At 41.5% G+C, this 27,150-nt stretch overlaps 1 protein-coding gene across 4 annotated transcripts in view; it reads right to left on the reverse strand.

Annotated features, from left to right (window-relative positions):
* The window catches only part of grm8a (glutamate receptor, metabotropic 8a), a 315,961-nt gene that overhangs the window by 86,821 nt on the left and 201,990 nt on the right, over window positions 1–27,150 (reverse strand). For all 4 annotated transcript variants that reach the window (XM_085436399.1, XM_085436402.1, XM_085436400.1 and 1 more), the window contains exons 4-6: window positions 12,920–13,055; window positions 12,008–12,162; window positions 6,241–6,378 (exon numbers count right to left, since the gene is read on the reverse strand). In XM_085436399.1, coding sequence (XP_085292525.1) covers window positions 6,241–6,378; window positions 12,008–12,162; window positions 12,920–13,055 — 429 coding nt within the window. The remainder of the gene's footprint in view (window positions 1–6,240; window positions 6,379–12,007; window positions 12,163–12,919; window positions 13,056–27,150) is intronic.

Consider the following 27,150-nt stretch of genomic DNA (forward strand, 5'->3'; position numbering starts at 1 on the left):
GGTCAAAGAGAAAAATAACTAAAACAAAGGGGCCTTATTGAATGACAGAGTTTTCCTGCATAATGTCACTATAAAACAATATCCAGTAAATGCTCCCATGGTACTAAAATACCTAACAATAGCTCTATCTATCATTATTATCATTTGGACCTCCAGGTCGAGCTACTGACCCTGAAGGAGAGGTCAGAGGTCAAATGTGACATGATGTTTGAAATCTTTATATGGTACTTTCTATATGTTGACAATAAACACCACACTTGGAAGAATCATAGTTTCTAAATTACAAGGATTTTTGTCAATTTTTAACTGACAATCCAGTAAACTGACCTTGAAGACCTTGGAGAATGTAAACTAAGTTTGGATGGATTGTTAACACGAGCCCATGCTAAACCCCTACAAAGTTTTACCAGAATTCAAAAAAAAGAAAACGAAAACTTTGAGCTGTCATGTTCGCAGACACACACACACAACCAAAAACATAACCTCCGTGGCAGAGGTAACTATTTTGGAGTCCATCATGGATTTTCAACCTCCTCTGATAATACATATGTGATGATGACTATTCTCACTCTCAAATGAACACCATCAAACACTCCAGGTCATCACCTCATCCAATCTTTTAAGATTAATAGGTTAAACCTCAAGTTCTTCAGACTCAGAACTGTTTAATTCCCGTATCCTTTTCAAGTCTTACAATCTACAATTAATTTGCCCACACCCACTTATCATATTTCCCATGTTACTTGAATATCTTATTATGCTATCTTTGTCACTGTTTGTGTAATTTGTTTCCAGCTGCATTTTTCAGTTTCTCTAACTGTTAATTTTCTGTTGACATCATCTCACCGCTCCCCCACTCCCAGCCCAATCACGTGCAATAATCACATACATTTCCACATCCTCCCATCAGCTGTCTCACAACAGTGACCTTGAGCAGCAGGCTGCTGATTGGCTTCTGTGTTGATGATTTGGAGGTCACAAACCCCAGCACTTGGAATTAATGGACTCTGCTTCATGACTACAGGGCCCTCGACACATAGATGCCCACATACACAGATGCCACGGCTAGTAATAGACGGTCAATGGGAGTCACAGCCCTTACAAACCTAATTATGTGAGCCAATGGCAGGCATCAGCCAGGGAGTAGTCGCTATGACACACACATAAACATACAGACCCGATCACGGCAGCACAGAGATATACCTACAGGTCATGTCCACTGGCATTGCTAACTCTTCTAAAAAGTATAACACTTTAGCCAGTGACAGGTGTAGGCAGTGAAAAAGTGCACACACAGCACCATCTGGATCACGTGCACACGAATGTGACAACAGCACAAGACAAAAATCAGCTGTAGCGTTGGGTCGTTTGTAAAATAACAAGCTGCAGACAATTTGGACTAGGACTGAAAAATGCAGGTCAAACCACCATAAATCATATAAAAGCAATGCAAAAAAACAAAAAAATGACACCAAGAAGTGCTTATTACAGAACTAATACCCATATATACCCTATGCACAAACACACAAAACAAAACGCACCGAAGAGAGTGCACTGCCACATTTACAAGCACATACTCCAACAACTATTTAATTTCCCTTCAAGCTTCGAGTACACAAACAGTTGCTCTTGTTGAGCTATATTGCTTCTTAAATCCCAACAGCTAATTTGATCTGGGGTTTAAGGTTACTTATTACAGCCAGCAGTGCACTCCACAATATATATATATACACACTAATTAGAAGACAGTATTTGTCTCTGTTGACAGACTTTCAGAGCTACGATGTTCTAATGAAGACTTATTCAATCTAATGTGATGTGCTTAATCAGCTGGCAGATGTAATATGAAAAGCTGGGCCTGCTTTTAGGATAAACTGGTTTCCCTGAAAACTGTCAGTCTGGTGTGCCTAGTTATTGTTTTACGCTGTACCAAAATAAGTAGAATGTCACAGGCTGGGTCTCCGACCCAGCACTCTGAGTTTTCTTTGTATTTTTTGATATGTTATTAGTTTGTGTTATTTCCTATTTGCCTTTAGTTTAGGCAGTTATTGTTCCTGGGTTTTCTATGTTTTGGGGTTTTCTATTTATTTCATCACGTATTAGGTCTGTTAAGTTGTGTTGTCATTTCCTGTTTTATTCTGACAATGTCATGTGTTCTTTGTTCATTGTATTTAGCTTTCCTCTCCTGGTCCTGTCATTAGGTTTATGTCTGTCAGCTGTTTTCCCCCATGTGTCGCCACTTCCCCTGATCACCTCATGTCTGTATTTAAGCCTTTTGTTTTCTTCATGCCATTGTCAGTTCGTCTGTTTATCTCACCAGAGTTACAGTCATAGTCATAGTCATAGTCTTAGCCTGTTTATTTTCCACCTCAATCATAGTTATAGTTTTTGGTCTTAGTACCTTTAGTGTTTTGTTTCTTAGTGTTTTTCCAGCTTAGTGTTTTGTTTCTTAGTGTTTTGCCTGTTTGCTTTGGTCTCTTGGTTCATTTCCTGTCGTCATCGCAATAAAGGTTCACTTTTCTGTTAATCATTACTATTCCTCGTCATCATCTGCTTTTGGGTCCTGTTTCCGCACACATCGGCGCACCCCGCCGTGACAGAACGAACTGACCAGTCATGGACCCAGCGGATTCTGCTCTCACCGAGTGTCTGGAGGAGACTGCTCGGATCCAAGCGATCCTCGACCGCTTCTTTACAGCGCCCGATTTGAAGAGCAAGCTGGTAATGATTAACGTTGCTGAAGCTATTATGGAGAGGGATCCCCGCCTTCTCCAGCTCCCGGACTCACCTGCCATAGTTGATGCCTTTACGAGGATAAAGGAGATGCTGCAGGCCCAGGGACTGTTGAGTCAGGAAATGGCTTCCAGCACCCACCAGTCACAACAACCCCACAATCAGTCATCTCCATTGCTGCCTCCGGAACCTGAGTGTGTTCGTGTCGGTTCGCTGAGATTCGCCGCAGCGTCACCACCTCTCAGCTCACCAGTTTCCACGCCCTCATCACAGTCTCGCCATACTCCTGTCACAGTTCAGCGCGAGGAAGCGCCGCACACCATAGACTTGGACGACGACGAGCGCCAGTCTATATTCTGCGCTCTCTTGGAGGAGGAGCTCCGGTGGAAGCCGTGGCTCATTCCGGAGCACGAGCACTCTTTCCGGGGAACTCGACTGGCTCTCGGGGGACCTCGGAGTTACCAGGGACTTCCACCCATCGCTCCGCCGTCTTCCACTCCTAAGAAAAAGCGGCGTGCGCGCCACCGACGCTCCGTATCACAAACGCAAGTGAGTGATTACATTTTGGCTCCTCATGTTTTCTCTCAGGAAGTTGTTGAAATTGACACTACTTTTCCGGTTAATGAGCCCGGCTATACAGAGACTGTTTGCCCTGGAAAAGCTAGCCATCAGGCTCAGCTAAGCTGCTGTGGGACTGCTATCCAGGCCGGTTTGGAGCCGGAGACGGAGGTACAGCTGGTGCAGCCAATTTCAGTGTCAGCCGGAGGGCCCGGGGAGCCCGTCCGGCCTCAGGTTTCGTCTGCTGGAGGTTCAGGAGAACCCAGCCAGCTTCATGCTTCGTCTGCTGGAGGTTCAGGAGAATCCAGCCAGCCTCATGTTTCGTCTGCTGGAGGTTCAGGAGAACCCAGCCAGCCTCATGTTTCGTTTGCTGGAGGTTCAGGAGAACCCAGCCAGCTTCATGCTTCGTCTGCTGGAGGTTCAGAAGAATCCAGCCAGCTTCAGGCTTCGTTTGCTGGAGGTTCAGGAGAATCCAGCCAGCTTCATGCTTCGTCTGCTGGAGGTTCAGGAGAATCCAGCCAGCTTCATGCTTCGTCTGCTGAAGGTTCAGGAGAACCACACCAGCCTCATGCCTCGTCAGCTGGAGGGCCCGGGGAGCCCATCCAGCCTCATGCCTTGTCAGCTGGAGGGCCCGAGGAGCCCATCCAGCCTCATGCCTCGTCAGCTGGAGGGCCCGAGGAGCCCATCCAGCCTCATGCCTTGTCAGCTGGAGGGCCCGAGGAGCCCATCCAGCCTCATGCCTCGTCAGCTGGAGGGCCCGAGGAGCCCATCCAGCCTCATGCCTCGTCAGCTGGAGGGCCCGAGGAGCCCATCCAGCCTCATGCCACGTCAGCTGGGGGTTCAGGAGAACCGCACCAGCCTCATGCCACGTCTGCTGGGGGGCCCGAGGAGCCCTTCCGACCTCATGCCACGTCTGCTGGGGGGCCCGAGGAGCCCTTCCGGCCTCATGCCACGTCTGCTGGGGGGCCCGAGGAGCCCTTCCGGCCTCAAGCCACGTCTGCTGGGGGGCCCGAGGAGCCCTTCCAGCACCACGCCACGTCAGCTGGCGGGCCCGAGGATCCCGTCCAGCCTCACGCCACGTCAGCTGGCGGGCCCGAGGAGCCCGTTCAGCCTCATGCTTCGTCAGCTGGAGGGCCTGAGGAGCCCGTCTGGCCACCTTCTGCTTCACCACCTGTGGCTGCAGCGCCACCTCCTGCGGCTCCCGTGCCGCCGCCTGCAGGACCACCACCTGCTGCGCTACTGCTTGCTGCTTCTACGTCCTCAGCCTGAGGACGACGCCTCACCTGGTTCTGCCACACCTCAGTCTGAGAACTCATACAAACTCATTTCACCCACTATAGACTGTGTGTTGCTGCAACTTGAAAAGCAACCTGCCTCGTCAGCTGGAGGGCCCGAGGAGCCCGTCCAGCCTCATGCCTCGTCAGCTGGAGGGTCCGAGGGGACCGTTCAGCCGCCATCTGCGGCCGCCTCGTCATCGGCTGGTCCAGCTTCAGCCTGTGCCTCGCCAGGCCCAGCCTCATCAGAGCCTTCATCCTCGCCAGGCCCAGCCTCATCAGAGCCTTCAGCCTCGCCAGGCCCAGCCTCATCAGAGCCTTCAGCCTCGCCAGGCCCAGCCTCATCAGAGCCTTCAGCCTCGTCTGGTCCGGCTTCGTCAGAGTCTTCAGCCTCGTCTGGTCCGGCTTCGTCAGAGTCTTCAGCCTCGTCGGGTCCGGCCTCAGAGTCTTCAGCCTCGTCGGGTCCGGCCTCTGCTTGTGCTTCTGCTACGCCTGGTCCGGCCTCTGCCTGTGCTTCTGCTACGCCTGGTCCGGCCTCTGCCTGTGCTTCTGCTACGCCTGGTCCGGCCTCAGCCTCTGCTTCAGCGTCACCTGGGCCAGCCTCTGCTTCAGCGTCACCTGGTCCTGGTCCTGTGCCCTCCAAGCCTCGGCCGGTACACCTGACACTTGGGCGCCGCCGCCGCCTTCCGCACGGCCGGCCCCCTGAACTGTTTCCACGCCGTCGCCTTCCGCACGGCCGGCCCCCTGAACTGTTTCCGCCCCGTCGCCTTCCGCACGGCCGGCCCCCTGAACTGTTTCCACGTCACCGCCGTCGAGGTCGGCCCCCTGAACCGTCTCCGTGTCGCCGCCGTTGCCGTCCGCACGGACGGCCCCCTGATCACATGAACTATGGCTTTCTGGACCGTCACCCCCCGGGCCGGCCCCCTGATCACATGGACTATGACTTTCTGGACCGTCACCCTCTGGGTCGGCCCCCTGAGGAGTCATGAACTGTTCCCTGCGCTCCTGTGATTTTGATGGACATTTTGTTTTTTTTTTGGCCTTTTGTTTTCTTCATGCCATTGTCAGTTCGTCTGTTTATCTCACCAGAGTTACAGTCATAGTCATAGTCATAGTCTTAGCCTGTTTATTTTCCACCTCAATCATAGTTATAGTTTTTGGTCTTAGTACCTTTAGTGTTTTGTTTCTTAGTGTTTTGCCAGCTTAGTGTTTTGTTTCTTAGTGTTTTGCCTGTTTGCTTTGGTCTCTTGGTTCATTTCCTGTCGTCATCGCAATAAAGGTTCACTTTTCTGTTAATCATTACTATTCCTCGTCATCATCTGCTTTTGGGTCCTGTTTCCGCACACATCGGCGCACCCCGCCGTGACATAGAATGACACTGGTTATGATGCAAGGAGGTAGCCGATGCAGGGATAAAGGAAGACCAATTATAGCTGACCTTCTGCTACACTTCTCAGAAAGTAAAACTTACAAGCTCGTATAGATCTGTAGAATTACAGCTAAACAAAACAATCTGTTATACCCTCAAGTGTAAAACTCCAAAGTACCTTGGAGCATTTTCATCTCTCTTTGGATCTCTAGTCAAATAACAATTTACACATTTAAGCTTTATTGACTTTTTCCCCAAATGGTTGATAGCAAGTGAAATAATGGAAGAAGTCAAATATAGTCTTACCTGTGCATTTCTTCAGGCTACCAGGCCGTTTACCATGCATTCCCAGTTTACAGTTAAAGTTTTCCTCCCAGAATTCAGCAAACCAAACATTTCTTCTGTTGTTGGACAGCGAACGGCTACGGAAATACCGGTCAAATGCTGTGTAAAAGACAGACAGGGCAAAGGTTAAAAAGTATGAAAATGAGTTATTATTTTTTTTGTTTTTCTTTTTAAAACTCTACTGAATACATCTCCCTATTTATTTTGTTTAGACGAGCTGCTTTCGACACTTTCAACCCAGATATTGTTAAATGGCGTAATAGGAGAGGGCACCGGTGCTTCAGGGGTTATTGGCTTCATTTCTACTGAGCCTGTCTGTGCTAGAAAATTAGGTGTTCAGCACAATGTAATAGATTTTGACACATAAATGCGTAGGTTATGAATAGCCCACGTATGGTATGGCTGAAAAGCTATTTTGGTTGAACCGGTCAGTATTGGAGCTCCTATCAAATACTGACGTAAAGAGAAAGAAAAGCATACATTTTAAAATAAGCTTCCACAATAGATTGGATACTTGTCCATTTTAATAACAAGATAAGAGGAACTAAAAGAGGGGAACATGTTTCTCTACTCATAGGAATGAAATACCTGTCAGCAAGTGGCAGGGTGGAATAAAGATACGGGCAAAAGAAAAGAGACGTGCAGATGAGAAAAAACTACTTTCTTCATACCATAATTAAATGTGAAAGAAGCTTCTTAAATGCATGGCATTTTATCTGCCACATGAACCTTTTAACAATTCATCAGCTCATCGGCTATCTTTCTTTGTTTCCGTGCAGGGTTAGACTTTCATTTTAGCCGTATGCTACAGTAAAACTTTTACAACCTAGGGGATTTTAGCTTTGACATGAACTCTCTGATATATATTTGAGAAATTTAGGTTTTTGGTTAATGGATTTTTTTCTTTTTTGGATGTTCCAAATATGCAAAAATTCTCTATTGTGCAAAAGCCTCAAGCCACCCCTCATTTCTTACATTTTGCTAAAATAAAAACTCAGTGCAGTAATTTATTTAAAAAAGATATGCAAAAAAACAGAAATACAGCATATAAGGCAAAAACAGAGTTTTTACATGAGCTTTAAAGTCAGTGTTTGGTATGATCGTCTTTACTCTTTAACAGAGCCCGAACTTCTTAGGCAAGCTTTCTCATAATTTCTTCAAGTAGTCTTCAGGAATAGTTCTTCAGGTTTCCTCAAGGACATTCAAAGCTCTTCTTGTTGTTGGGTGCCTTTTGTCCTGTGCTCTGTCTCATGGTCCAACATTGCTTCAATAATGTTGAGGTCCAGGTGCTGGGGAGGCCTATCCATGATTAATGGTGCTCAATTGTGTTTTTTCTGTCCGGGCATGCTTTTGCTGTACTGCCATGTGTTTGTGTTTGGGATCATTGCATTGTCATATTGAAAATTGCTGCCAGTCAGATGCTTTCCAGATGGTATTGCATGATAGATCAAAATCTAATATATGTGTTCATAATTTCATAAATTCTGACAAGATCTCCGACACCACTTACTGAAATGCAGCCCCAAACCACAACAGAGCCTTCACTGTGTTTTATAGATGCTGTAGACATTCACTGCTGTACCTCTCTCCTCACCTCCTCCATGCACATTTGGTATATCTCATCCTTACCATTTCCCTTCCTTAAGAATGGCTTTTTGACAGCCACTCTTCCACTGAGACCATTTCTGATGAGGCTTCAGTGAACAGTGTCTGTCAGGTCTTTACTGATTTTTCCCTGTTCCTTAAGGAGATGACTTTCCTGAACTGTTCAGCCACTTTAGATAGTTTTAAGCCTGGCACATCTTCTTTCGTCTTCTTGTCTTGCAGAGTTTGCTGAAAGTAGAGTGGACTGAACATGAGTGAAAAAGCAACCCATGTCCAAAGAAAAACTCTGGAAGGCCTTTAGAACATCTGGCTCTTTGGAAGCACAATTTAAAGAAATGAAGCATGGCTCAAGACTTTACACAGTACTTTAAAAGGAGTAGGCTTTTCTCTAACCCAAGTCCTACATCTAACCATAGATGGCTTGTGACCGGGTGGGCAAGAAGAAATGACTGCAAAGAAACATTTACACTTAACTAAGAAGGCGCAACACATGCTCTGTAGTTAAGTGTAACACTGGGCACGTGAATGATTCCATGTGAGGTGTGACAGCCTGTGCCATGCCAGATTCACTGTAAAAGCTAAAAAGATCTCTCCTGATTAATTCAATGTGCTGTTGTGGAAATGGGTAATGTGTGCACCTGGGATGCTCTACTGATATTTGACTGCTGGAAATATTAGTCTTACTCTTTTTGTGCCTCAACAGTAAGATGTGCCATGTGGAATCACATGCTTCCCATTGTGATAACATTACATTCCTAAAAACAGAAATATAATCATTTGAGGTACTTTGAGGGTCTAAAAAGCACAAACTTAATTCAATGATAATAGAAAAATAGAAGTATTGCTACCAGTTGGGCAGTTGTTTGGAAGCACACAGTTCCTATGATTACATTTTAGATTATATTTTGGTACATCTCATGCACTGCTTTCTTATAGACTGTAAAACAATAAGTTCATATGACATTTTTAGTGTCCTGTGTAATAATACATAGATATAACCAAGCCAACCTTTCCTCAGTCTGAATCAGTGTTGAAACTGAACTCTGTGAACAATGATATATTCATTTAAAACTGCATTTAAGTACTGATGAATAGAGATGAAACCATGTAGACTTTAGTTCTAAAGTTCTTTAAAGGGTAATACAATTTCAGGTTAGTAAAAATAAAAATAAAAAATAAAAAAAATACTGTAGCATTTATTAAGCCTCTTCCAACCAGCTAAGTAAAGTAATATATCAATGTCTGCCCAGACTCATAATATATGGAGTAAAAATATTAATGGAATTTAATATGTGGCCACCAAAGATTAATGTCACCACTTTAGTATCTGACCAAATTGAAAGTGCTCAACATCTCTGCATCTACTCTTGAATTATGGTGTTGAACAGCAGCCAGAAAGGGTGTTTTTGCAAAACATTAGCATGTCAGAGTGAAGCAGAGCTCTCCCCTTTTGGATATAAAATGACACCAGCTAATCATTTTATCCAATTAGATATCTGTGTAAAATTTATTCAAATGAATCAACTTGTGGCAACCCCCCCCCCCCCCCCCCCACACACACACACACACACACACAAAAATAATCATGATGTCACCGAGATCTTTGACTACCAAATTCTGATAACTATGCTTATTTCCAAGAGAACATTTAAGACAGGTGGAATGAAATTTCCTCCCAGTGTTCCCGAGATATTACATTCACAAGAATAGCACAGGTCGGGTTTGTCAGCTTTGTCTACCTTCAGAAAATAAATGTGTTCACCAGAATAAGTTATACATATGGATTATTTATGTAAAAACATAATGCCTCTGGCCAGGACTGTCGCAGGGCATAAAAAACTACCTCTGAAATCAACAAAGTCGCTCATATCAGAAATGTTATTTGATGCTTCTGCCTCTAATCTGCAGATTAAATGTGAAGCCTGAGCCTGAAGACAGTTAGCTTAGTTCAAAGACTACTGGATGGGAAAAACAGAAAGCCTTTTTTCAAAGATACAAAAAATATTATCTGGTGTTATATTCCTTATAAAAAATGTAAAAGTGACTCATGCACTTAGAGTGACTTTTGTTTTTCCTTTTTGTTTTGTTTTGTTTGAGACTAGCTGTTTCCCTTGTTTCTGGCAACTGCAATAGCAAAGGTAAACACAATGTGACACTGTTGAGGGAATTTGTGGCATATTAACACAATTTAAAACTGCTGCCTCACTGCGTTAAAAACAACATTGTGGTGTTTTTGGACCATTTGTGAAGCAAAGTTTTGCCTTAAATTATTAAAGTTACAGCAAGGAAGTACTTCCAAAGTACAGGCCAGAGACATCTGTTTTTAGCAGGAAGGCCAACAATTTCATTTACTTCTCTTTTGTTTCCTGTGGAAATAAAAGCTAAATTATACAGCATTGGGAGCCCAAAAGATGATTTCAATGAGCTTGTTATGGCATCAGAATAATTCTCAATGCGTGAGAAAACATTTACCTCATGTGCAAAAAGATCCCATGTTTGAGTCTATGTACTGTACTATACTATGTCACTATAAATTACAGTTTAGACACATTTTAAGCTTTATATAACACATGTTGCAGAATTGCTGCATTATACTGCATTCTCTTTCTAGGTGTACCAAAAGAAAAGTCTAGTCATTAATCCTCACTCACATCTCTTCTGTCATTTCTTTAAAGTCGACATAGATCTTTTTTCTTTACCTGTTCTGAGTATATTTGTCAAGGCTTATCAGGCTGACACAGGCCTTAAGGTGATTTCAAGATTGTACAAGGGTATACAAGAGGTTAAGAAGTGGAATACTACCTACATCAAAAAAAATGGGAAAATGAAACAAATATAGCAATATCAGATAACATTTGGTATGAACAGTGCGCTTTTCAGTGGAGAATTTCTAGTTCTAATACATGGAGATGTTACGGTTGGAAGAGTATCTGTAGGTTTTTTATTACCCCTGCACAAAGTAAATATTATTTTAATCACTCTAATTGCTGGAGAAATTGTGGGGCCCAAGGAGTAAAACATTTTCATCTGTTCTGGTCTTGCCCAAGGATCAACATTTTTTGGGTATTGATCCACTCTGAGTTGCAGATTATTTTTGGTATGCAGCTTCCCTTTAATTGGGACGAACTTTTGTTTGGATATTTATACTCAGTAAATGTAGATAAAATGTCTAAGCAGTTGTATGGTATCCTGAGTTTGGCTGCCCGTAAAATTATTACCAAGAAATGGCTTAGTGTGAAAATTCCATCACTGGGTGATTGGCATGAGACTGTACATGGGATGTTTAAAATGGAAAGAATTACCTTCATTAAAAGACTCCAGTTTGATATATTTAGTGAAATTTGGGGTAAATGGAAACACTACATCCGGTTAAGGAGACCCGATCTTGTTTGAATCTCTGTAACTATATATGCCACATTTCTGAATCGTTATGTGTTTATATGTATATGTTAGTATGTATGAGACTACAAGTGAACACATATGTAAGTAGGTATGTGTATGTATGCTTAAGAATATGGGTGTGTGAGTGAATATGTGTGTGCGGGTACATACACACTAGAGGGTACACCCGTCTGTTTTTCTTATTTTTATTTTATTTTATTTTTTTATTTACGTCTGTTCTTGATTATATGTTTATTTTGGATTATTTGTGTTTATATAGGTTGTTTAATAAAAAGAGAATAACAAAAAAAAAAAAAAGTCGACATAGCCTTTCTTGTGAATCTGCCAAAGCTCCCTTTGATTCATTTAAAGTTCTATTTCTCTCCCTCGCTTCCAGTTTATATCTTGTCACCTATGTGGCCCTCCAGGAGTCAATTATCTAATAGAGAGCTCTGACAGAGAGCAAATGAGGATATTCTCCCTGGTGTATTGGCAAAAACTTGTTGCCCACTGGGATCAAAAGTGAGAGAACATGAGTCCATTTCATTTCTGTCTCTGGTCTTTCCCCTGAATCCTTAATTTGATCTATCAAAGTTTGAGCAGACGCTGCTTCGGCTTTCTTTCATTTGCCACAAATCCAGTTTCAGTGCAGGTGAGAACTACTTTTATTATTCCTTACATCTTCTCAGTTATTACCTGCACGTGTGCTGACAGCTTCGTATATGCTTGTTATTATCCTTACCATCCACAGATGCCCTTTTGGGAAGAATTGTGATGGCCCCCTCGGCCACCCTCTCCTGGCCAATCACAGGGGAGATCTTGGACCCCCAGCTGTCTGAACCCACCCACAGGAAGTGACCCGTCTGGTTGTTCCTTTTAGCTGCATCCAGAACTCGTCTGTTTTAGAAAAAGAAAAGATAATTCAAATATCTGAAGATAGACTACAGCAGACAAGTCGAGCAGTGGGGTATTGATTTAGGCTTAACCCTACATAAAGATCACTGCAGCTTTTTTCTTGTACCACTGCTTATATCTATAACTGATGCAGCAACAGGCAGCATCCGTCTTGCCCGTGAGGAGTGACTCCTTTTTTTTCTATCCATAAAATGTGTGAAAAACATGTCATCAAGTATTTATTTCCAAATCTCAAGCATTCTGGAGCTTAGCATTCTGGACAGCATTTATCTAAAAAGGCTTTATTCTTCAAGCATTTTTGGCAGGACCCAAAGACAAGAGGTCTGATTGACCAGTAATTAAGCCATTTCAGGGGGTCGTATGAGTCAAAACTGCATTTTATAATATTTGAATTTTTTTGTTTAAATCTCAATTTTCATAACTGCCTAATAATTATGTACATCATCATTCAAGATGTAAATGCAATAATTGTGCCTGTAGTATAGTGCGAACTCTTGTCGGTACCACAATGCAACACTTCTAACCAAGTGAGTTGCTAAAGAATAGCGATATGAAAACCAGGTCTTTTCTTCTTCAGAATAACATAATTGTAATCACAGCGAGCATGTAGGTGTCAAAAGGTTTCTATTGTAAAATATGTTGAAAATGTCACAGAAAATCTTATTAAACAAAAAAGTACACCTGATAGCAGCGGGAAAGTTGACCAGCAGGGTTCGTTTTTAAAGTGCACAACACGTACCGTATGTCATCCTCATTAGCGAACATGATGATGGCCCTGGCATTGGAGGTCTCCAGCAGGCGTCTGATGATCTTGTCAAACTCCCCTGGCCTGGGCTCCCTGGGGATCTTCAAGGACTGGGCAATACACACACCACCTGAGACAGAAGAGGGGGGAAAAGCAAAAGGAGGGACAGATTGCATCATCTATTTTAGATTCACTGATTTGCATTTTCCATTCTGTTTTCAACACAAATTTCACTCTCGGGTCGGCTTGTACACATTTCTGAAACTATTCAAAGCACTCTGTGTCGAGGCCTCTGACGAAGGCTTTAACACTTCGAACACCCTCACAGCTTTGAGATAAAGGTAAGAGTAAGTGGTTGGTTAACATGGCAGCAGAGAAAGAAAGCAAGATATTCACTAAAGTCCGGGAAGAGACATGACTGAACGTAAAATAGTACTGGCTGTTCAATACAATTTGTTCTCCAAAAGATTCAAGACAAAAAACATTTGAAAAGATTAAACAAAAACTGACAGGTAAGATCGGACTAGGTAGGAAGAAAGTAGAGAAAGGGTAGGAGGAATCTGGGGGACTGGGAAATTCTAAGAGAGGAACGCTGAAGAAGAAAAGGGATGTTAAAATTGATACCGAAAAAGACTAAAAGGAAGAAGTGAAAATAAACAGTGGGAAGCTGAGGAGGGGGGAAAAGCAAGAAAGGAGAACGAGCATTAAAAAAAGAATTTGCTAAAATGAATTGAGATGATGGTGGAGGTAGGTGGTGTTGATCACAGGAGAGAAAACTGTAAGAAACAAAGGAAAAGAGGAATGGGGCATGAATGATTTAAAATCACGGCACTGCACAGAGTAAGTGGCAAGAAATATCGTCTGTACCCACTTCACCTCCTTAATTTACTATTGTCGAGTGCAGCAATATTAGTTATTTCACTCACAATATGAGATAATGAAGATTTCTGTCTACCTGGTTCCGCCTTGATCCCTCAGCCCTCTCACACACACGGACACACTGTTGCATACTGTTTTCAGCCACCTCAGGAGGTGTTTTTTTTTAAGCTGTTAATTCACTCTGGCTGCATTCAATCATTAGCTATTGTGCAAATTCTTTTTAGCAGTATGTGTGTGTGAGTGTGTAGGATTATGTTATTGTTGTACATTGCCTTTGTTATATCTGTACAGAATTTATGATGGACATTGTGTATCCATGTCTTTAGTGTGTAAGTCTACACATTCATTTCATTCACGTCTCTGGGAATGTCTGTGTGTGTGTGTGTGTGTGAGAGAGAGCGTGAGTGTGTGTGTGTCTGTATATAGAAGTGAGAAAGTATGAATGATGTCCCCTTTCCTCCCTGCCTGTTCCAGACCATTTATTGAACATCTGTACAGTCTGTCGCTTTCACTATGTCACAGCCCTTAATCACACACACGCACACACACACAGACGCACACACATCCACATAAATGCGCTAAAACAAATACTCATTAGCCTCAAATTAAAAGCCTCTCAAGGATAATCACTAAAGTGACAAAATCTGCACAAGTACCCACCTCTACCCCACTCCCCTACACACTCACACATTTACACTCATTCTCACACAGACACACACAAGAAGCAAATATTTAAATGTTCAAAATACGTTCTCAAGGATAATGACCAAGTAGACATGCACTTTTGCATACATATACAAAAACAGCAAATCATAAATAAATTCAGCGTGGCATATGTACACGCATACACTCAAATACACAAGCGCTGACGATTGGATTCTCCCACCATTGTCCTTGGAGCAGCATAAAAGTGATTAAATCGCTGTTTGTTTCACAGCCTCACAACCATCATTAATAACTGTCCCTGTGGAGAACGAGTTTCCCAGATAAAGAAAATATCAAATATTGTCTGTAAACTTAAGAGCTTCTCCACACACGCGCGTGCGCGCACACTTGGCTGTCACTATCGCAGCCAAACACTTCACATATTTGATGGTGCAGAAATGGAAAAAAAAATTGACGGCATGTTAAAAGTGAACGTCAGATATTAGCGCACACCTTTTGCTTCTCAGCTAAAAGCACAGCTGCGAGGCAGGTCAGGAGACGCATCAACAGCTTCTTTTTTAATCACTCCCAGAATGTCAAGTTGAAAGCTTAACAGGAAACAAGGTTCAATATCCAAATCCTTGCACAGCAGGGCACGGGAAACAGAGGACTGGGTTCACGTTCCAAACACAGACATGCATAAAAAGAAAAAGTCAAGAAAAAAATTTGCAAAAAATATCCTGAATATATGTAGCCTATATTTCTGCTCTTTGTCAAAAACTTCTAATATGCAAAAATATTTTTAGTGTATTCTGTAATCTTTAAAATCAGCACCTCAAGTAGTCTCCAAAGCAAATCAAGTCAGAAGCGTGCTGCTGTTTCCCGAGGAGGGAAACTGTGCCTGAGAGCATTAGACACTCATTATCCTCTGGATAAACAAAGCAGTAAACACATTATTTACTGGCATTTGTTATGTCAATAATGTTCATCATTATTGGATTAAGTCGGAATTAGTGCTATATTTAGAGAAATCAAAGTGTGAAAAGCTGTTCAGTCAATTTTAACTTTCAGCTGTTCTTGTCTTATAGTCAAAGGCTCGTAATTTGGCTGATTGTGTGTAAACTGTATAATTAATTGTTTGGAGACATATGATCACACGCTGCGCATGCTAATGTGGAAACCGTAAGAAAATCTCTTCATTCACTTCAGATAACAGCTGTATTGTGTCACTGTAATAGTCAGTTTTTGTTACATAATTTGCCAGTTGTAGCACGTTCATCTACAATGGGCTAATTAAATTATGAGCTCTTTATCCACTGAGCACCAACACACCGAGCTCTCCGTTTATCACTAATAACCTGATTATTGAGCCTTCGCTGTGGAATTGAATGTGACTGAATCCTAATTCCTTGAACGTGTGAGTGCGCGCTCATGTTTTTCACATCTCTGGGCGCAGATGCGAGGTGTAGCATTGTGCCCCGTGAATACCTGTTTTTTGTATGTGTGAATAGGAATCAACCTGTGGCCACGAGGAATGAATCAATGCACTCAGCTATCTGTGGAAATACATGCAGTTTAATGTGCATTTTTGTGTGCGTGTTACACGTTACTATGCATTTGTATCCGCTTGTCCCCTCTGCAGCTGTTACAGAGAGAGGCAGAGTGCAAGCTGTGATGATAAATCCAATGTTAAGTGTGTCCAGCGTCTCTCCAAACGAAACCCTGGCAGTCGGTAATTAACTCCATTCTGTTTAGAGGTTGAATTTTTTCAGTTGCAGGAAGGGAAACGCCGCTGTCTCAGCGTTTAATTAACAATCTGCTTCCCTCCCACACGCCCTTCTCTCTGCACCATTTCATCTATTATCCAACAGAGACTTGAATGGGAAAGAAGAAAAAGAGAGAAATTACTCATCCTTCTCACTGTGTGCGTCTTGCTTTTGTCAATTTCTTCTCACCTGTAGCTCATCAAACTTTTCCTAATACCTCCAAAGTATTTAGACAATTTCAGGAACGAACTAGCTAAACTTGGGGCACTGCATCCTGAAATAATTACCTAAACTCCTTACACATCAGACAGTGCATAAAATGCAACAAGCAAATTTTTTCTTCTTTTTTCATATGTTGTTTTTATTAATCCCTCAAACCTACCTTACATGAATTTCACAGCAGTCATTTCTGCTTCTGCACAAACTGTGTTGTTGACTCTGTAAAGGTTTGCACACATTCACTGATAAACCTGTGCATTTTATAATATTGCTGTACTACATGAATAAAAGTACAAGGTCACTTAGATCTTACACTTGTATGGGCTGCTCAGCCATGGAAACCCATGCCATGAAGCTCCTGGCTCACAGTTTCATTGCTGATGTTAATGCCAGAGGATGTTTGGAGCTCTGCAGCAATGCAGGTTGGTGACTTTATCACACTATGCAATCAGTCCTGATTTGGTTTGCAAATGCTTCTACTTGGCAATAATACCATTTGTTGATTGTGGAGCATCTAGAAGGAGGTGGCCTCCTATTACAGTACCAGACTTGAAATCAGTGACCTCTTTAGAACACCCCATTCTTTCACAGATGTTTGTAAAGTCAGACTACATGACCTGATTTTAATCACTTGTGGCAGTAGAACTAAAAACACCTGAATTAAAAAATTAAGAGTATACGTGGTTCAAAACTTTACAGCCATTCCCAAAAGTCAAGAGTACTGCAGCCCACTTAAAAACCAGAAAGTCCCATTAAAGCCCACCCAATCTTAAGTCTTCACGACAAAAGAAACTGATGCATTTACTTGAAAAATATAGTAAAAAACACATAAACAACACAGGCTGCTGACTATAAATCACTACTGCTACCCAGTCATATGCAAAGTGTTAAGGCCAATGAATGAAATTTCTTCATGGCTAGTGACTGGTGTGTGTGTGTGTGTGTATGTGTGCGGGTGTGCATATTTCTGGGTTAAACATGACTGGAGTAATAAAGTGAAACAAAGGCAATAAAATCCGACTCCCTTTCTGTAATAATTATTCCATTACAATACAGTCGCATTATCCTCCAAGCAGCCTGCAAGTGTGTCCTGATAATTTTGAGAGACACACATGCCCTATCAGCTGTTACTATTAGCACAGGATTAAACATGGTTGGATCAAATGCGAGGCTCTGTGTGGTCTACAAATCCACAAAGGAAGAAATTAATTTCTTTCTCCAGCTTGGTATTTCCTTGATAAACCCTGTCTCCGGACTCCCACTACATAAACACTTGCCAATGGATTGTTACTATGGAGAATACTTAGACACATGCACACACTCTTTCTTTCTCTCCAAACCTCATTAGCACACACTTTAAAATTAGAAGTTGCCCTCTGCTTCTGTTCATGAGTGGGGGTACTGTGATATAGGCCCTTTGAAGGCAATGATTTTTTTCTTTTGTGTATGTGTGGTGGTGCATGTGCACTTGGCTTTTTTAAACAATGCTTGTTTAAGTTCTGTACTTACTAACATGGGATCTTACCAATTTTTTATATGGTTTTTTTTTTTGTGCTGTTTTTCATGTGGTGCGCAAATTTTTTTGTCCCACACAATGTGTGTCTTTTTTTCAGCCTCTGAGGTAAATGTCCTCTGCAGGCTTCCTAATGAATCATTGACAACCCACAAACCGCTGTCCAAAGAAATGTGCATCCTCCCATTAAAATAAGCCTTAAAGGATGCAGGTCACAGAGCCTCAGACCGGCTTGAAAATTCAAAGCGGCCCAAACCCGAACCCAAAAAAGATGCTGCTCAGACCTGAAACCACCCTCAGGTGAAAATGTTTTTCTAAACTTGTAACGGGTTCAAGTTTGGTAGCTTATAATTTGATGATAATGGAACACCGGTTGGTGCAGGGAGCGCTAAAAAAAACGGGCAGAGTTTCTTCAGTTTTCAGAAAAAGAATGTTGTTTTGGTCAACTTTTGATTAGCGTAGCGTGAATACACACTGAGGGAAAATTACAACCCCACACCAACATTTGGAACATTGCTCATTATGTTAGAGTTCCCACTGTATAAATGAAGGCACTAGTTTGCATCAGTGGGTGGATATTGAATATTTGCTAGATGGCACAGCATAAACCGCTTCGGGTGATGCTCAGACAAAATACAATAATTTGTGGTATCTATCTAAAAACCTCATTTACAATCTAGTCTCAGTATATTATAGCAGAATTTAATAATATAGTTGCAGGAGTTATCTTTCAGTCTGCATCTATATTGTATTATTATAATCCTAGGCACTGGAAAAATCTGTCTTTTCTTTAGTGTGCGTTACTGTGGTTTTTGTACGCAAGTGAAGAATGGAAAATACATTGCAGAAAACAAAAACATCTTTCTATTTAGTATCTATAGGCAGCATGTGAACAGCAAGAATTGGCTAAAAACAAACCAGAGCGTTCATTTTTTGTTTTTGTTTTTAATAATGTTTAGATTAATTATTACATACATAATTATTATGTCTATTTAACTATAGATTTTGACTATTTTTCACAGCATGGATTTAACAAGGTGCTGGAAAGTTCCCCGGAGATTTTGGTTCATATTGACATGATTGCATCACACAGTTGTTACAGGTTAGCCGGCTGGACATCCATGAGCCAAATCTTCTGTTCCATCATTTCTCAAAAGTGCTCTGTTTGACTGAGTTCTGGTGACCGCAGAGCCCATTCAAGTACAGTGGAATCAGTGTCATCTTGTAGAAACCAGTTTGAGATGATTTGAGTTTTGTGACATGGTGCGTTTTCTTGCTTGAAGAAGCCATTAGAAGATGGGTACACTGTGGTCATAAAGGGACAGACATGGTCAGCAACAATACTCAGGTAGTCTGAGGCATTTAAATGATGCTCAGTTGGTACTAAGGGGCCCAAAGTGTCCCAAGACACCATTACACTATCACCACCATTCTGAACCACTGACACAAGGCAGGATGGACCCAAGCTTTAATGTTGTTTACATCAATATCTGACCCTAACATTCAAACATCCCAGTAGAAAGGGTTGAAAATTACTAGTACAATCACTTGAAACTTTCTGTGCAACACTAATTTAATTGATATGAAAATAAAATAGAATAAACTTTTAAACACATCAAAACATAGTTGTGAGCAGATGGGAATTAACTGTCTCTCCTTCTGTGGGCAACTAAAGAGAGGCTACTGGGTGATACTACAGTAAATTACAGTTCTAATTATCTAAAACTTGGAAAATCCTGTACATTAATAAACATTAAAATATGTACGTATAATTAAACTGAAAGTGTCATATGTGCTAAAACTAAAAAAAAAAAAAAAAAAACTAATTTACAATGTGTTGCAGGGTAAAGTAACGGTTTCTATGTGGTGCAAAAAGCCAAGCATGTTAATGCATCAATCTTTATGCTGTCCTGTCACAAACCCTTGCAAGTCCTTTTACTTTTCATCTGTGAGGCAAATGTGAAGGACAGAGGCACTGACTGCAGATTAAATGAAAAGGACTTGAACTTGTCACCTATACTTATTTCATACATAGAGGTCAGACTGTGCCTTGTAAAGTAAATCTTGGCCTTTTAGCATCTAAGTTTCACTACCGTCACACAGAAAATGTCTGAGTGCACTGTGTAGCAACACCTGACATGTGTGTGTGCGCGCGTGTGTGTGCGTGTATGCGCGTGTGTGTATGCGCGTGTGTGTGTACATGTTTAGACATCTTTTCGGGGACAGAAAATTGAAATGCCACTATACTTGTGGGGACCAATGGTGACTTATGGGGACGAGTTTGAACTCGTGGGGACCTCCTCACTAAGATATGAAAACGAGTGTGTGTGTGTGTGTGTGTGTGTGTGTGTGTGTGTGTGTGTGTGTGTGTGTGTGTGTGTGTGTGTGTGTGTGTGTGTGTGTTGGCAGAATTGTCATCACCACAGGAGTCAGACAGTCTAGCTGAAGTCAGCATTTGCTCAGGTCTAATGTGGAGACAGGTGGACACCTAATGCACGCAGCACTGTGCATGCATCAGACGAATGTGCATCACAGGCAAAAATGGAACCCATCTAACTGCTGCAAGTATTTCCATGAAAAAGCAACATAATAGCACATTTAAAGCACTTTAAAAGTATATATATAAAATTTGGGGTTGCACTGAGCATTTCTTCTTCTCTTACTTCTTTTCACTCTATGTGTTTATATGCAATTTTGCATTTAATGTGTGTCTTTTGTCCTGTCTCCCTCCCCTCACCCCTCACCCACAACCAGTTGTGGCATGTGGCTACTCCTGCCTGATTCTGGTTCTTCCAGAAGTTTCTTTCCCTTAAAAAGGAGTTTTTCCTTCGCACTGTCGCCATGTGCTGACTCACAGGGGATTGTCTGTATTATTGTGGGGTCTTTACCTAACAATACAAACCACTTTGAGATGACTGTTGTTGTGATTTGGTGCTATATAAATACAATTGCATTGAACTGAACTGTATTGAAATGAACTGTGTGAGTTGGCAGGTTTGTCATCACCACAGGAGTCATGAAGTCCGGCTGAAGTCAGCATTTGCTCAGGTCTAATGTGAAGAAAGGTGGAAGCCTAATGCACAGAGCGCCATGCACGCATCAGACGAGTGTGCAGCCTCTTTAAATGCTGTAAGCATTTCCATTAAAAAGCAATATGATAAGAAAACATAAAGAACTTTGGAAAATATAAGAAATTAGTGGTTAAGAAAGACTGACAAAATTAGTAGGAAAGCACAAGCTATACATGTTGCGTATTCATTTTTCCCCCCTAATTAGTGGCTGTGAATGGAACCTTGAGAAAATACTGGAAGTAGCATTGTAGTGATAATTCACACGAGACCCCAACTTACAGCTGTATCTGAATCATCTTGTGCAAATATATATCTGAGTATTTACATTCTTTTTGCTTTTCCACAGAATTTGGTATAACACGCGTCAACCCACATCTAAAACCCATAAGAAAAGGAAACAGAAAAAGCTTTTCCATTTCTAAATCTGCACAAGCCAAAACCCAAACAGTGCTCGAAAGTGCTGACTAATAAGCACTTTTCGTACTTTATTCTTCAATATCAGCAAGTATATAGAAATTCCACTAGCTTTGAACAAGTTTCTGTGAGATCTGACAACTGCAACGGGAGACTACTTTTGTGAGGCAGGAGACAAGTCAGTCTCGATGTCTCCACTGAGTCATCTGACCTTCCATCGCCAGTCGCACATCACCAGTACTTCTAATCAATCAGACTAATCCCAATGGCTTCTGCTGGGTGGTGGGAGGACAGGATCGGCAGTGGGCCAGACAAGAGGGGATAGATGGCGAAGACCTCAAACGAAGAGATGGGATAAGGGATTGCAGGATGATAGGCAGGACGGGTGGAGAAATGAGAAGATAAGTAGAAGAGGAGGATTCTGGAACTAGGGAAGGAGGAAATGGAAAAGGACGGAAAGATGAAACGATGTAGCATATAAAGCAAGGGGGAGGGAGATAAGCAAGGGATGATTGGATGCCAGACAACAGATAAAAATCACAAGGTCAACGTTAAGCTCAGAAATCACAAAGAGAGAACATGCCCACTTCTCTGTCTGATACTCTCTGTATGACTTCTGAGTGTTGATCTCTCTTGCTTTAACTCTACTGTTGCAACAGCCCTCTCTTTGACATAGAAATGTGCCCCCACCCCTACACACACAGAGAGACACACACACATGCACACACGCTATCTGACAGTAATCAGACATCCAATTACAGCAGTGCCCCCGGAGTAGGGCTGTGTACATGCATGTGACTGTTTGTGTATGTGTGCGTCTGAGAATACATGTGTTTGCTTCTTTGCTGTCTTTTTTTTTTACTGAACACACACTGATACTGCATCAGATGCCTGCTGATGTCTGATACTCCCCAGCCCGGGATGTCCTGCTGTCCCTCTAGCTCATGTTTTATCTGAGGATGAAGGATCTTTCATGTAAACACACACAGACACACACATAAGCAAGGCTGTTTCTAACAAAACGCTAGACTTGTAGAAGAATGCAAGGAAAAGGGATTACACAAAAACACTCAGCAAAATATAGTGAAAATGGTCACGGCAGGGAGCAATTCTGCTTTTACATTAAAAATGAAGAATTAAAATATATCAATTAACCATATTCTAGACCAAAAAACTACATTTGTGTTGTGGATTGTTGATTTTTTTCAGTGCCAGGGTAAGATAAGATAACCTCAAGAGCAGTTTATGCATTGTTAACGTTTTAGGGCAAATTGTTTAGTATTTCACACAGTACGTAGCAAAATTCTGTAATCTCACCTTTCTAACAAGTACAACAACCAGTACCATCCTTGTATTATACAGAAAATTAGTGCACAGATACAAAACGTATCCAAAGAAATATTTACTATAATACAAAGTGTTCAGGAGAAGTGACAAAAAACAGAAAAACAAACTGTAAATTGTCCTCGCTGTCTCCTAGGCCTCCCTTTACCCTGACTAGTCCTCTGTGTTCATGCTGCTCCATCTTCTTGCCTAACACCTGTATAAGTCCCTAAATGCCTCTTTTAGACTCTGACACATGATTTAATTTTTTTCTAATCGACGCTGAACCGGTTCAACATGAGTGAGACTAACTGGTAATCAGTGTTTTCCATTTTGAAGGCCAGTGTTCCCATAGGTCAACAAAGTGTGCTAAATGATACAATCTGTTTTCAGAGATTTACAAAGCTGTGTTTGAGAATGACATTTGAACCAAAGGAGACCAACAGAGCTTAGAGTTTATTAGTTTGGAGTCATGTTGTTGGTAGTTCCACTTTGTGTGAGTGTGTGTGTTTACAACCTGGAAAAACTGTAGCAGATCATCATAATCTTCAGTCTTTACCATATCGATGTTTGGTTTAATCAGAATCATCTTTATTTGGGCACGTTTGTGCACACAAACAAGGAATTTGAGTCCGGTTGACTTTGCCCTCTTCGTGCATATAAAAAAAAAAAAGAGATCACTTTGTTTAGTTGTTTGTCTTTTTACTTCATATTTGCCATGATTTTTGCAGACTTCCAAAAACAGACAAATAAAGAAAACACCCAAGTTATCTTTTTCAGAACCTTTTTTTTGTCTGATGTTGTGAATGATCTGAAACTATTCTTTGAAACTATTCTGTGGTTTTAATCAGAGAAAACAATTCTGTTGAGTTTTCTGACGTGTGCTTTATTTATTTTTTTTCTTGGTTTCTTTTTTTAAAGAAAAGATGTGAAGGTTTCACGAAGTCTGTTAGCAATTGTGAAAAAAAAAATCTTGGCGCTTATACTCCTCATGTTAGACTACACTGTTTCAGTAGATGGCTCTACAACACAATACATAGATGTCTTTGACAACTACTTTCTATTCTTTACGTTCTTTTGATACTTTGCAGTCATTTATGTAACCAGTTTTGAAACATGCAGTCGTACATAGTGGACTTTTTTTAATGATTAGTATATGACTCTACCACTTCCAACCTCCATTATTCTTCCAGGATGCAATCATCCATGCTTTTATTTCTTCTAGACTTGTTTACAGCCATGCACTTTACTCGGGCATCTCCTATCATAACATGCACAGAGATCTTCTAGCATGGTTAGTAGTTCCAAAGGCTCGTTTAGTCATTGAAGCTGACTGAACCTTTGTGTTCCCCGCCCCATGACTCTAAAATTCCCTTTGATTTCAATAACTGCTAATGCCTTTATCCAACCATTTTCAGTATTAAGACCCAAGAGTGTATATGCACGGTCTTTCCTTCCTGTATTTACTCTTGAGAATTTTAAATTGTTTTTAAAATTGTTTTTTTTATCCATTTTTAATTTTTACCTTCAACTTTACTGACATTTGTTGCTTTTATTATTAGTACTGTAACTTGGTTTTGAAAAGTGCTTTATAAATACAAATAAAGCTATGTAACATAAGAATGCAAAAAAAATCATGGCTCGTGTCTTTAGTGCCGGAGTTTATCACTCTGCCAAATCAAAAGAATGAGTCACCCTGCAGCGCACAAACAGACAGCCATGTTAGCATTTTAATGGAGTCATCGGGAAGTGACAATTATTGTGCTAGATGAAATATACAATCACACATGCATTAAATATTCAATAGCAACTTCATTGATACATCAGCGCAACACAACACACAACTAATCAGGCAGCCCACAGAAACTTCAGCCAATGATTTGCTCCTGCTAGAATCTGCCAGGGAGCAGAATATATAGACAGCATTATGGCATCTGAATAGCAATGACCACGATGGCTTATTACTGTAGATAGCATCCACATAGAGAAACATGATGCATGAATGAGGATGAAAAGAAAAAAAAAAATCTGGCAGTCTGTGAATACATGGTCGGCTGTGCACGTGCCCGTGTCTGTCTGTGCTCGAGTGTGTGCGCTCAGTGCAACAAACGCCTGACACTGACAAAGAAGACTAATGTGTGCTACTCTGCTTGGCAGTTAGATGTGTGGGACGCAGGTATATGAGAAATGTATGAAATAAAATTACATAGCTGAAGTTAAAATAACTACAACTTTGGCTGTAAATGTTATTTTAAAAAAATAAAGAAAAAAACCTCGGTCACGCAGGTTAGGCGGGGTGTTTTTAGACATATTCTTGATGGATTATAATTTGCTTTAAGGTGGCTAAATCAATGTGTCTCCAAATGTAATTATGTGAAGGCTGAACCTCTTTGAGAAGTACATTAACTTTGGATTAACTTTTACATTACATTAAATGTAATCACCTTTTAATATAATATTAATCCTATCTTCAAGACATCAGCCACCTCAGCATTCTATGAATCTCTTTCAGGGCATTTCTGTTGTGTTCATAGGTAATAGAAAGAGTGGCTCATGCTCTGGCCTGGTGCTGTGAATGCACTATTGCTTTGGCCAACAAAGTCCCATGCATAGATTTCACCAGATCAATATGACTTCTACATGAACTATTCTTTGGGTATTGATGCATTCGCTGCTGGCCTAGGACACGGTGTTTACTGCCAAAAGCTAAAGTGACAAGGTGAAAAATAAATAAATAAAGCAGTGCTACGCAGACGTACATGAGTCAAAGGGCTCCATTTTCATGACAGAGCACAGAGAGGCTTTGCACAGGTAAAATGACATTTTTTTGACAGACACACAGGGGTCTTAATCCCAGCTGCAAGCATTTGATATTTTGGCGATTTTTCCCTTTTTTCCCCTCCCTCTGAACTTGAATTACCTTTAGTAGGCATAACCGTTCAGCAGGGGTGTGATAATGGTGAAGATGCAGCAGAGCAATTTCTGCTGTTCGGGATTATGGTGATTTGAGGTTATGCTGCGTACCTGCTCAGACCATTTCACAAGTACGCGGAGCAAAGAGGAATGAAATGTATTTTTCTGAACACGAAAACCACTCACAGATGGACCACAATATTCTTTTCTGTGGAAAAAAAAACAGATGTCAACAATAGCACTAAAAGACAATGACCATCACCTTGCTACTGAGATATTTGTTCACATGACATCCCCACATCCACACTGCCCCTTTGACATTCTCTCTGCCATCTCATCTCATTATTATTCTTTTCCGTTTCTCCCTTCTCCTTTATTCACTTCCATCCCATTGCCTTCCCTTCTTCCTCTATACCCTGGGGGGAGAGATCAGCAGCATGGTGTTCGCCTCCCTTCTATCTACTCTTTCCGCCTTTCCATGCTGTGCATCCATAACCTCGCTGAAGCCTCCCACCACACGCATCATGCCTCCAATGTTGCCAGCTAGCCTGTGTCTGTGTGATCATGTGTTTTCTATCCATCTATGCCCCGACTTTATCTTTCAACTCTTTACTCTCAGCGGCAGGCTTTGTTGTGCACATCCTGTCTAGTCTGGCCTGCCTCAGTGCTCCCAGCAGGCAATATGAGTGTCATGTGGCTTGTCTTTACTCCATGTAAATTATAATTCCCACTACAAAACACAACAGCAAGGGTGAGAGAGAGTGAGAGAAATTGAAACACTCTGGTTTATCCATCTTATCATGGCCTTTCTATCACCAGGACCAGCAATCAGAGCCACCACAAGTTGTCCATTGATCTCATAATCAGACAGTGGTTGTAGCGCAATAAGCTAACCATGGCTAAACATGTGAAACTTTATTTCTTTTAATGGAAAACGTCTTTTATAGTTAATAAATACACATATGCACACGAATATGGGCACAGAATACATTCACCCATCTTTCGCTGCACTTGGTTTGCCTGCTCGATGAAATGCCGCTTGATGTGTCTGTTTGAACGCGTGGTTGTGTCGAATTGTGAAGGACAGCAAGGCCTGTTGAAAAAGGTTAGGGAGGCAGAGTCCATTGGCATTTACTCAGCACTTAATAAGGTGAGTGTTTCAGAGACAAAAAGGATAGAGGACAGAAATATACTTTGGGTGAATAATCACACAAAAACACACAGAAAAATATCCTCTGCACCAGCGGATAAACAGGAATTTACACAAAAAGACACACACAGTCTGAACTCCTGCCAGTCAAGCGTGTTAGCAGGAGAAAAAAGGGGTCAGTGATGGCTTCACAGTTCAGTTAGGAGAGAATTTAACAGGTTGATTGAACCCTGACTAGAGATTACTGATGGATCACTAAAGAGAAGAGAAGAGAAGAGAAGAGAAGAGAAGAGAAGAGAAGAGAAGAGAAGAGAAGAGAAGAGAAATTACAG

The sequence above is a fragment of the Copadichromis virginalis genome, linkage group LG17, assembly GCF_057382275.1.
Source record: "Copadichromis virginalis isolate Kocher_CV1m ecotype Utaka linkage group LG17, C_Virginalis_male_GT1.1, whole genome shotgun sequence".
NCBI classification, from domain to species: domain Eukaryota; kingdom Metazoa; phylum Chordata; class Actinopteri; order Cichliformes; family Cichlidae; genus Copadichromis; species Copadichromis virginalis.